We start from the raw sequence: 13069 nt of genomic DNA, 5'->3' as shown, positions 1-13069 counted from the left end.
AACAATCCATTATACAACCTCTGTCACAAAACATTGTAGCGATATACAGGTAGTAACAAACGTTTCTGACCAAACGAGGGCAACATCTACAGGGCAAGCCAGAGGCTTACCCCTTGCAATGGGGTTCAAAGACAGATTAAATGGCCTTGACACCACACATAAAAAAACTACAAGATAAAGAATCTCATATACAGAGGGGCACAGAAGACCCAGCGGAGCATTGCCAATAAACTGTGAATCAGTATAAGCAAATCTTATCGCTAATTCAAAAGGGCATAAAGGGAGTAAACAAATAGCTGATAAACTGGAGAATCCAAGTGTTGTCAAAAGGTTACATTTGTTTGGGACGGTCAGCTCATTTGGGAAATTGAGATTCAGTTTTGAAGAAGCATGGAGACTCCATCCGTGGATGCCTCAGCAGACGATGAATAGAGTCTTCTGCTTTATTCTGTCCTTACCTGAAAACAAATGTAAGGTAGCATACCACCTGCAGCGACACCTAATTTAACTTAGTACATTTGTGTTTGTTAATGAGGGACATACAAATGTACACAGAATTCCTCCCACTTTGGTTAAACCACATTTTCCGAATTATTTGATATTTTTCTAGGCATGTCAGTTTGTTCCTTAAGAATGATAAGCGGAAATGCTCAAGAGGAAGGGCTGGTCAGACTGCAACTGCCCCAATAGTGGTGAATGGTGAACTTCAAATGAACCATCTTTAAGAAAGCCATCGTTTGTGTCCCATTGAGTCACTGGTGTAAACAAAACAGGTTTCGCTAGTTAAAAGTGCAACATTTAACGTTTCTGAAATGCCAAAATCAAACCAGTCTCTATAGAGTAGTATTCTGCTAAATTTAAGAATACAGGCATATTACACAGCCCTGTAAAATTATAGAGATCAATTAGGCTGTCCCTTTCCTTTGGGAGAGATGGTTTTTGATTAGAAGTTACAATTGAAGGTCAAGGCCATCACTGGTATGGCACAAACTGTAAACTCCTATTTAGGGGGTACAGGAAGCCCTATGATTTACACAAACGTTAACCTATCCTCTCTGACAGCTGATGAAAAGGTCATGAGGAGTTGGGCAAATGTATTTATCTGCCATGGTTTCAGAATTTTGGAGGGGCATTTGTGTGAAAATGTTTTTCAAATTTAAAAAAATCTCTCAATTTTGTAACAATTGGCCTACAAGGCACATTTATTGAGAATGCATCTACCTTATAAATCTCAGATGTTCACTTACTTGATCACAAGCTAATGGTAAGCATTAACACAATCTTGTGCAATTGGAAACCTGCAAAACAAGCTTTAACTACATATTTGCGAGCATAGTTGCGTTTCACTAGGTGTGCTGATTACGGACCTGTGCAACACATGTCCCATTTGGGACAAAATCGATCAATACCTGCAGAAACTACAACCTCCTTGACTCAAAGTCTAACATCAATGTGAATTCCCTATAGCTTCCATGCAATTGTTTCAATACAAGAGGTACCTAGCTCGTGCTGTTTGGAAATCATAGGAAATTTTACTTATGTTACTTCCCTTTAGGCATACTGCTAATTAACATTTTAAATAACAAACTTACTATTCTTATATGTTCCTGATACACTCCATTATCATACTTAATAACCGAGTTTCTCTTTCGGATTTTATGGGTCAGATACTAATATTTTAGCAGTGTATGCCATCTCTTGACTCCTTGTAATGGTATTCTATTTTTGCATATCGCTTTTCTCTTATTTTGTTTTACTAATTGGTAGATTAAAAAAAGAAAAAAAATCTAATGAAATTATTTAAATATAAATTATTGAGGAGGGAAAGGAAATGTGGCACTTCATCTTACATTCTCCTCCCAATGGACAGTAAACTCCACATCTTCCAATAGTATTATGGACTTCGGACGGTTTGGGGCTTGTTGTCTCCCATGCAGGATGCAAACAAAGCAAGCAAGCTGCTCTTTGCTTCATCCTAGCCCTCTCCTCAAAATTGCGCGTCTAGTTGTCAACTCACACAACAACGATGCCCCCCATGCAGCTCAGGGGGCTCAGGTACCTTCCTTCAGCAAGCTCCAACTTCGCTGAAGATGCTCATGGCATATCCAGCAACAAGTCAATGCACAGCACAGAACCACACAGTGATAAACCATCCAAATGTACCTTGCCAGACATGTTAAAAATCAATTTAAAATATTAAATCAATGAAGGACACTGGTATGATACAAACTAATGTCTTACACCATGGTCTATCACCCAAGATGCAAAGTGGTGTGTTAACTGATATAAACTCAGGTGGCAACTGACAGACCGATTGCACTACTCTCTTTGAACTCATTGTCACCCATTTAACAAATAAAATGCCGCACCAAAACTCCAATGGGATCACCATCACAGAAAACCTTCCTCACCCTCCCATAAAGTGTGATCTCCATTGATTTCAAGTTGAAAACTCTATTCACTGGTAAATCGTTGCCATTTTACCAACCAAAGTGAAGAAACTCCATCTGTCCCAATAAACCATGGTATTTGCACAAGCTTTATTAGTAACTGCCCCTATTGCTTGAATGTCATCCATACTCTTACATAAACCTCAACTATCTTCTCTCCTCCTTCACTCAGTGATTTGTTCTACTTACTCTGCCGAAAACATCTTGTCTTTATGTTGCCAATACCTTAACCTCGGCCTGGCACAAAACAGAATCCTGACCTCTTCGCTCTATAATTCATCTCTCTGGTACACCACTTCATTGGTTTGCTTTCTGACTCTTATCTTGTGTCTTAGACAAGGCATACCAGATTTGCTTAGTGGAATAATTTTGCCAAGGGCTCCAAATTCGGGCCCTACTTTTTTCCATATCTACATTACCCATCTTGTTTGTTTAAGCTCTTCCTTGACGATTTCCTTTCACTTCTAGGCAAAGGATTCTGAAATCTTTCCTTATCATACTGTGAATCCTCTGTAAGGAAAGCAGCCCCCAGTTGTCTGTCCTCTGTCCAAACTTTGATGTCCCCTCACTCATTCCACAGTAACTCATCTAAAACCGAGATCATATTCTTCTTAATTATCTTCCACCTATGCCTGCCCTGTTCGTCCTTCAATATTATTTCCTCCTGCTTTCCTAGTGAAATCATGAGGTCTTATTTGCCTCTGCCTCTTACTTTAGTAACATCTCCACAGTTGACTCCTTCTGCTGTTTTCAACTTTACAATCTGAGGAAAAACCATCCCTTTCTTACTTTTGAGATTACCAAAATTATTTTCTCTTCTCTCCTTTAATTACTGCTCTTCCTGCCTATTACTTTGACACTCTGCTCAATGTTAAATCAATCTGACTTTTATTTTGCCCATGTTCTCTAGTTACAATGCCATACTCCACACCAATTTCTCCATTCTGGTGTCCGTTTCACTCACATATTCCTTGGATTTGTTTTGCAATACTTTCAAATGAATAAGCTAGACCTTCTCCATCGATCCAGTTTCGCTAATCTTTATGCTCCCTCAAACACCCTTCAGCTTATGAATGTTTTATTGCATCTCACCATTCTCCTTGTACTCAGTCTACTTTCGCTACTTACCCTCTACCCTCCAAAAACTAGGATTCTCTTCCAGTTCTGTAAATACTGATAGTACATTCCACACTTTTTACTCCCTCCTATAAGAATCTCCTCTCATCTGTCTCGTCTCACTAACTAAATTTTGTTGTTTTGTATGTAGTTCTCTAGGTGACCGCTTTTTTAAAACTTGTTTTAGTGCAGTAAAAGCACCATATAAACACAATGGAATGCACTAACCAAATCTAGCAATATCAGACACTCAAACTTGATAAAATTATTACCTTTTCCCCCCCGATACATAACTAACCTTCACTCGTAGTGCTGGCTGATACATAAAATGGTTGATCTACACTGACCCCAGCACTTAGGGATCAAGCAACTATCATTTATCAAGTATGCAACCGTATTCAATGGCCATCATTTTTACTATACACATTCACTGATATAATGGTAGAATTCAGAGGGTATTGATATTAGAAAAAAAGTATAACACATCCATAATAACACGGTTTGTTGTCTAATGTTTCTGTCATGTAACAGCGCCAATAAGTAAGCAGATGATGCCAGGCTTTGCTGCGTAAACTTATTAGGTCACACGAACAAACAAGATTCGGACCCTAACAAGTTTGATTTCAGAGCCCAATTCTGGAAGATCAGTGATTAGGATATTTAGTACCTTACTTATACAAGTATCACATTTTACAGTTTAATTTATATAAGGCGTCTTGGGGGAAAACATGTGGGAGTGCATGTTTGGTGATCAGATTTATTTCGTCAATATGTGGATCTGTATTACTATTGGGCTCTTCCAGCCTTCCTTGTAAGGAGGACCTGAGCGGCCTGGCTTTAGACATACAACAAGGTGTAGTGCACTTCACTGGCAATAACCCAGAAGGCAACTTTTCAAATATCATATATGTCACAGTGTTTACAAATACTAGTCAGGTTTGAGGGCGGATTCGTTAAACGCTCCTCACCTCCGACAACTACACTGCCTTCACGTTACAGCAATTACATTTTAGGGGAAAACGCCGCCTTTCAAATGGATGGGCCGTTTCACGTTTAAGAGAACTTCCAAGATACACATGCCCTTACATGACGAGTGGAAATTATACAACTAAGTAGCTTCCGCCAACAGTAGCAGCCAGACATATGGAACGTTACTCCCATTCCACCCAAAGACTTTTTCTCGGGACTGTTACTCGCCTTGGTGAAGTTGGAATAAGCAACAGCCTATGCTGCGCCGGTCCTCCGATGCTCCTAATGCTCAGCTAAGAACTCCCATTCCTACTAGTGTAGCTGGGGTTTGAGCGAAACTAAGAGAATTAAAAAAAAGAAGGAAAAAAACGAGCTCGCGCAAAAGAGAATGTGAGCCTCCGCCGTATACGGATATAATAAGGTAGCCATGCGGTATTCGCTAAATTTCAATAGCTGGAAGCGGAGTATTATTAGAACACAGCAATTGCGGTACTCCACAACCTCGACCGATACCTTCCAGTGTAGTATGCATTACTGTTTGTAGGATTTTGGAAACAAGAAACCACTATTACAGAAATTGAAACGTCTTAAAGGAGGTGAACCGTTCGATCCATGGCACTTCTGAGAGCAGAAAGAATTATCAGAGGAAAACAATAGATGCAATCTATATCGTTTTTCTTCAACTGTTTGTAATATTAAACAAATTTATACATTCCAAAATGGCCACCGTATTTTCTTAACTCTGCCTCCAGAGTCACTTTTGTTCTAAAACGCTAGTCCACTTTTTATTTCTCTCACCCAAACCAGAGCTGAGCGTCTGCCAACGTGCTGGGCTTTTCTCTCATAATTCTAAGGAACAGACTGCAGGAGACGAGGAGCGATTGTCTGAATAGCACCAGTAAGGGGTATTTAAATTGCCCCCCCCTTTTTTATTGGAATGTATTGGACTGCGTCAACCAACGTTTTCTATGTTCTCAATGAGAGGCCAGCTCTCTATAAAAACTAAGAAATCTGAGTAAAACCTCAACCGTGAGTCTTCTGACGTCTATCTGCCAAAACATCATCTTAATAACTTAATAGACGTGCAATAAAGCTCCGATGTCTCAATTTCACTCTTCTTCTATCCCGAGGTTGAAGGAGCACGGCTAGGATAATAATATACTGGTCTAATCGCCATCGTGTGTAGCAACCAACAAACTACAATTCACACACGGATAAATTTTTTTTAAAAAAATACAAATATCATTCATTTAACCACACGTTCGAGATAGTATTTGGGGCGAGGTGGGTCTTTTTATTATACCACTGTCGAATCTTTGGCATGCTAAAGGACAAAATAATAACAAATTAAACCCCTGCTTTAAAACAGCAATTCCAAGAGTATATCTTCAAGGTGGATGCGCAAAGAGGGAAGGGTGGACACACACCTGGCCAGTTTAATCAGCTAAATCAACCCGGCCAATCAATGAGAGGTATAAAAGTCAGTCAGATAGCCATCACTTTGGCAAATACGCATTTTAGTTATGGTAGATTAACCACAACCAGCAATTTAAGAGCAACAAATGTAAGCTATTTCTGTCGAGTTGAAATGTAGAGTACATTGGACCCAATCAGACCTAGCTAGGTGGATGCCCACTAGACATGGATAATATGTTCATGTTCTGCTAAAGTGTATTAAACATTTTTCCAAGAAAACTAGAACAATCCTCTCCAAGAAGCTCACAAAATAACATAAACTACATTATCTCAATGCCCAATAGTATTTTTCTCAGTACATACGAAACAGTATGTTACCCACATAATAAACAACATAAGAACTCATACTCTACCTTCATAAATGGAAATGCGAAGCAACAGCCCCAACATGTTAGCATTTCCAGTGGCATACTAAGTCCATGGTTAATGTACACCCTCATAAAATATACTTCACATGATTGAATTACGAAAGCGCCAAGCTACAGTTTCATCCACCACGTTTATCTCTATGTTCAGGCCAAGGTAGGGGCTATTCAACTAATAGCTGGGTAATTAACGAAAAATGTCTGTTTATTCAACAACCTGAGACATTTCCTTAAACAATACAACAAATGCCATCGTATTACATACCGTATGCACACAAATACGATCTTTTTCATTTTATACTGCGTTGGCTGTTTAAACCGTTTCAAAAGAAATGCTATTATGACTTTACTCAAAATACACTATGCATAGCAGTGGACAAAATCATACATAAAAAATAAAAAAAAACTACCCCTGCCAACATTTTCAGCCGTCAAAATAAATATGTGCACATTCGGGAAAATATCTGTATTCATTAGATTTAAATTACTGCCGATGAAAAATACTAAATAAAATAACGCACAAAGCATTATGGTCGTATATCGAGCATGAAGGGCCGTAGCGAAAGAAGAATAAGATATATTTTGAAATCTAGAACGTGGACATGAACAACAAGTGTTAAATGTTTATCTCGACCCTCTGGCCTTCCTGTATAAGGAAAGCGGCCATCTCCAACAATGTATTCCACAGTGCCCCCTCTTTAAAAGAATCTAGAACTACGTCTCCATCACAAACATGTAAGCAATTAGTGCACAAAAAAATATGTGAACATTAGAGAATAAAAATATATGTAAAAAATATTTTGAATATAGACTATGAGATACAACACTTGCAAAATGTTAAAAGCATCAATCAAATAAATTGGCAAACTGGGCAGATCGGCAGTATATTTCCAAATAAACATGGCAGGCCATTCTACTAGAAGATAAAGTCTAAAATGTGGTAAACATGTTAGATTTTAGCCCTGTGTTTAAGGAGTACTACTAACAGTCGTGCACAGAACACCCATTTCAATACAAACAAAAAATGGAAAATAAAAAGAGCCCGACAGAAACATATTTGTGTTCGGCACGAAAAATATACACACAATGTAAAATACAAATTCTTGAGGCTTGGGCACATTCTCCGACAGCTAAACACATTTTAATATGGGCACTGCTTTAACAAAATTAACATTTACCATATTTCTGCCTGTCACCGTGTTCAAACAGATGAAATAGAAACATGCATGCGAATCAGTATCCCGTGTGTTTCCGCCAGCAATAATGAACTGCATTTCTAGGTGATCAGGGTGTTTGTAATGTAGCCTGCAGATGTACTTTTGTTTTAAATCTTCTTTCCTGGGGATCTTTCACCTGCCGCGGGGAGCGATTGCTTTGTTATTATGTGAAGGCAGGATGGCTGTCTTCTGTGTGTGCTGCTCAGCACTTCTATTTACATCAGCAGTGCTAAATGCCCAATGGTGAGAGGCGAGCCAATCAGATGGCAGATTAGATGTCAACTCCGAGGCAGCTGTCTGGAGACTATTACAGCCACTTTACCTCCACAATTCAAATTCCAAACCTTGCAAAGAAGATCAAGTCACTGTTTCGGCTCAGCTGCAAGGCAAAAAGCACAAACCACAGCGCGAGGCCTCCTGCTCGCCTGCCGCGCTGGGGAGTCGAAATAAGCAATCTAAATGGATTCGATCCACAAAATAATGTTATCTGATAAATTATTAACCTATTGATTGGCTTTTCACAAGTTCAGAAATACTAAGATTAGCTGCACTACATGTGCTATAGATCCCATGTTCTTTCCTTCGAAGCTCACACTAAAGGCTAGGTTTGAGGAAACCGGTAGTTCTACCACTCGTCGTGATCATAACATTGATGGAAATGCCTTCATTTTAAAAACACACAAGTTGAATGTTATTTAATCTCCGATTTATTTTACTGAATAAAAACGTGGTAGAAAATTAATGTATTTCCAATATGAATGAACGTTTCCTCTACACATATGCAGGCAACAACTGCAGATATATAGGCAAACACAAACAACACGGTACTTTTATCATTTCACCTCATGCAATGTAAGGGTAGCAAAGAGGAAAGACGATGTTTTCTCTACCTATTAATGTTTTTACCGTGACTTAACCCTAACTGCAGTGTCCATTCCCACATAATAAGCCCTTAATTTCACCAACACATATACCTGGTAACTGTAAAAAAATTCGGAAATGCAAAGGTGAACGATTGTCTCTAAACTGTACTCTCCATTGCGAGGGAAAGGCCAAGCCTGCAGAAATTCCTCAACAAAGCGTTTTTTTCTGTTTTGATTCAATCCAAGTTAATGCTCCACCCATGAAAACGCAAAGGGGTATTAAGAGGGCTGTCAAGAGGAATAATTTGTAGGATCAGTTCAATAGCTATGACCACCCTTCCACCTTTAACATAGAGGATTCTCCAGTAAGCTAGGATATCGGAGCTGTTATTTTACACTGGTCTTACTATTGTATTGTCAGCTCCTATTTTAGATGTAATGCATTCTTTGTGGCCTTTGGCACTCTGAGGAAGCCAACTGGCACAATGTAACACAACAGTAGATGCATAAAAAATGAAAATTATGTCATAGGGGCAAGGGTCAAAGTTGGTATTTTACCTGGGCTCTGCCATGGCTGTGTACTGAGCTTCCTGGGCTCAAGGCCGGGTGGCTCCTCTGTGGTCCCCCCCAGACTTGGTTGCCGGTGTTGCCATATTGTGGTGAGCCCATGTCCTTCCCCATGCCTGCTGGCGGCTGCTGCTGGGGTGCATGGGGACTGCTGCTACTGTAGTCAGGGTAGCCACTGCCACAACTCCTCATCATGGGACTAGGGGAGGTCAACAGCTGGTTCAAAGTAGGAGTGGCCCCAGATGGGTGCTGGCTCTGCTGCCCTGCAAACCTTTGGAAGCCTCCAGCCTTATTTAGGCTGCTGGGAGTCCCCCCAGAAGTGATGCCACCTTGCTGATGTCGAGGGGAGCCTACCACCCCATAGCCACCATAACTTCCAGCCCTACTTTCCATGGGAGCGGCCCCACCACCTCCTCGGCTGGGCCGCACTGGGTAGCTTCCTGGGTAGTGGTTGTAAGTCGGGCCACTGTGGTTAGAGTAGGCCTCATGAGAGTTGGTGTTATTGGTAGAGCTGTGTGGCCCGGACTCTGGGTGCTGCATCAACCCTACACCAGGGCTTTGTTGTCCACTATGTTGCTCAAAGGAAGGCCCAACAGCTCTACTTCCAGTAACAGGGGCAGGACTGCAGCCCCCGCCACCATAGTAGTGGTTATTATAGTCAGAGGAGGATGATGAAGAGGAGCCCGAGCTGTGTGAGGAAGTGCGGCCACCACCACCTTGGTGGTGCTGGTGGCCAGTGCCATTGTTGTTGCTGTGCGGCCCACCTACCCCTGACATAGGTGTCAAGCCCGGCTGCTGCTGTTCAGAGTAGGGGCCCCCACCACCTGGCTCCCCCAGTGGGTCCTCCTCCTCCTCCTTCACCACAGGGCCCCGGATAACACTCTGTGACTTGGCACGCTGCTCCAGAAGACCAGTTGGGGCACATTCCTTAGTGCGGCCTGCTCCATGAGGATGGGGGTCCATGTCAGGTGCCTGCTGCCCTGCACCTTGTTGGTAGGGGTGTTGCTGCGGTCGGTGGATGGACTGCGAATGGTGATGGTGTTGCTGGTGGACTTGTTGGGGATGTGGATGGTGGAGGTGGCTGTGGTGATGAAGGTGCTGGACCTGGTGGTGGTGAAGCTGGTGATGGGCAGGGTGCTGGTCTCCATCATCGTTTCCTCCTCGACCACTCTTCAGCTTATGATTGGGTAGGACACTAGTCTCCAAACCAGCACTAGGAGAAGACAAAGCAGAACTACCTCCTTCCATGGCATCCGAAGAGCCACTGCTGCTGTTGTTGGCGGAGCCGGGGTCCCTGGAAGGGGAGGCAGATCTCGCACTGGCCATACTGAGCTGTTCGTGGTGATGCTGGAGGTGGTGGTGATGATGGTGCTGGAGGTGGTGGTGGTGGTGTTCCCCATTATTGTTGTTGTTATTCATGCTTCCGGTACCTCCGCCGCTGGTCCCATGCTCTCCTGCGGGCATTGTGACCCCTGCCTTCCCAGGGCCCCGCTCCGGACTTAAGCTGGGTGACAGACCCGGGTTCTTTCCCTTATTGTTCGTCTGGGCTGCCGCCGCCGCCGCCGTTACCACTTGCGCGGCCATGATCACTCCAACATTGCAAAGTCAAACCCAGTCAGCAGAAAAAAAACGAAAACACAGCCCAGAGCCCCGCAGCCGGCAGCGGGAGAGCGGGCCAGTGGGGGAGCCCACCGAACACGCTTAGCCCCCTAGAACCGGAGCCATGCTCATCCCAACAGGGGCTGGAGGAGGAAGCTAAACCTCCCGGTCTGTGACAAGACAATGGTAATGTGCCCTTACTGCCGGTGCCCGTCTCCGCCGCTCCGCTCTGCTCTCATGCTCAGAAGTTTTTGTTCGGGTTTCAATGAAACGCTCTCCTTCTTCTTCTCCTTCCCTTCTCTAACCCGGATATGGGCAAGATACGCGTCTGGTGAAGCCTATCTGGCCCAGCATGGCACAAGAAGCGAGCTCCCAGCAACTATTATCCACTTCTTTCTGGGGACTCGGGCGGCTAGAAAACCCGGACTGGATCGGTTCCCTGCCCCCACCACCGCACTCCTCCTCCTGCTGCTTTTAGTCCCTCCTCCCCGAGCCAGCCAGGCAGCTCACACGGGCTGTGCGAGCAGCGAGAGAGAGAGAGAGAAAGAGAGCGAGCGAGCACAGGCTAGCCATGCACGCTCTCACACAGACACGCACCCAGGCTCTGTAGGAGGATTACTGCATGGGGCGCGCCTTGCAAATCTGATCACAGGGCACTTCTGCTAATGAAGCTCGACAATCATGCTATGTTTGCTGATGCAGGCTCCCCTTTTGCAGAGCGGTTTCCCGTCAACAGTAAGAATGCAACAGAGTCCTGTTTTGTAAGAAAATTATTTTCTTTCAAAACCACAGACAGAGCACTTTATTCCTGTGTTGGCTCTCCCTTTGTTTTTACAACAAAGTTTTGCAAATTGCAATTGACAGAGAAAAAAGAGTTCATAAAAAAATAAAAAGAAGTAGCATTGCTGTTCTTGAATTAGCATATTGTATTACAGTATTTTATGACTGGCAAAAACAATCTCCAGGCACTTACATTGATTACTTGTTGCTCGCACTGCTAAGAAGCCTTGCTACCAAATGTATAATCATTTCATTGTGCGGTGCCTCATAGGAAGGCTGTATCCAATCAGGAACTGTGCCCAGAGGAGATTCAGACGCGTCATGATATCACACAGTCAGTGAGCCGTCATTGGCCCCCTTCAGCCACACACACATGGAGTGGCCCAGACAAGGAGAAAGACAGAGGCAAAAGACTGACAGACAGCGAGGCTCCGAGACATGGAACCCAGGAAAGAAGGACATGGCTTTTAAAGACAATGGGGCACAGAAACAAAGAAGTCTGGGCCAACATGGGGTAGAAGGTCAAATGGGGCGCAAAGAGAAAGAGGATGGTGTTTGTTGTGTCCGGTATCGGACTGAGAAGGACAGCGGGAGGTAGGCGGGCAGCATGCACTCCGGTATCTGGAGGAGATATAAAAACACACACCTACGCTTTGTATTGCGCTTCGGTGCACTGACCCGGATCATCCGGTCCAGCCCCCATTTATTTACTTAGGCCCTTCCGGGTCACAGACGGGACCACCCTCGCGTAAGCGTGGGGGTGTTCCCTTGAACATAACATTCCTCCTTTATCATGGCACAACAAAACAAACACACAACACCGGTTGGAAGGGTGCTCCAGTTCAAAACGAGAGAGAGAGAGAGAGAGAGAGAGAGAGAGAGAGAGAGAGAGAGAGAGAGAGAGAGAGAGAGAGAGAGAGAGAGAGAGAGAGAGAGAAAACAAAAGAACGGGAAAACACTGCATTTCTTTTCTCTAGTCCATTACAAAACCTCTCAGTCGAGACGACACCGTTGGATTGGCTCTGAGATGATATCTGTGTCCACCTCGACCTTCGCTCACATCTCTACGGCTTTCCGCTCCAGCCGCCCCTGGTGAATGTTCCACAACTGCCCCAGGCAGTGGGGGGACTGGCCCTGGTGAACCACTCTCCTCGTCAAAAACGTCGCCCGTCGGTTCGCCACCCTCAGGCTCTGGCACCATCTCACTTGGTTGTGCCGGGCACCGGTATTTTTTGAATTGGGAGATGTTCCTGGTGACTGTCTCATGGCCCCTCTGGGCAGTGACCATCGTGCCCTTAACTGTCTGAATCACCCAGGGCTCCGGTTCAAACGGAAGGGAGAACTTCCCTCGTGGATGTCGATTCTTCACCAGCACCCGTTCACCGGCCACCAACGCATTGCTCCTGGCATGGCGCCTCTGGGACATTCGGTCATTCTTGGCCCGCCTCTGTCGGAGGCGTTCGGATACTTGACGATACGCGGGCAAGGATGGTGTCACTTGGGGAAATACATCATTCAGCACCCGTTGATTGCACAGAAAACCAGGGCTGGCCATGGTGGTCGAGTGAGGCGTAAGTCTGTATTCCTTTACGAAATTGTACAGGGCACACTCCATGTTCTGCTCTCGAGACATTGCTATCCGGAGCACTTTGTTCAGGGTGCGCATG

General features: G+C 44.0%; 1 protein-coding gene across 5 annotated transcripts in view; it reads right to left on the bottom strand.

Annotated features, from left to right (window-relative positions):
- The window catches only part of ARID1B (AT-rich interaction domain 1B), a 736193-nt gene extending 725154 nt beyond the window's left edge, over window positions 1-11039 (bottom strand). For 4 of the 5 annotated variants that reach the window (XM_085611434.1, XM_085611437.1, XM_085611436.1 and 1 more), the window contains exon 1: window positions 9015-11039. In XM_085611434.1, coding sequence (XP_085467560.1) covers window positions 9015-10607 — 1593 coding nt within the window. In that variant the 5' untranslated portion in view covers window positions 10608-11039. The remainder of the gene's footprint in view (window positions 1-9014) is intronic. The other variant, XM_085611435.1, reaches the window with a different exon arrangement.
- Window positions 11040-13069: the final 2030 nt, after the last annotated feature.

This window comes from Triturus cristatus, chromosome 6, assembly GCF_964204655.1.
Source record: "Triturus cristatus chromosome 6, aTriCri1.1, whole genome shotgun sequence".
NCBI classification, from domain to species: Eukaryota; Metazoa; Chordata; class Amphibia; order Caudata; family Salamandridae; genus Triturus; species Triturus cristatus.
The sequence above is the reverse complement of the archived record's forward strand: the minus strand, read 5'-3'. Positions and strand labels throughout refer to the sequence as shown.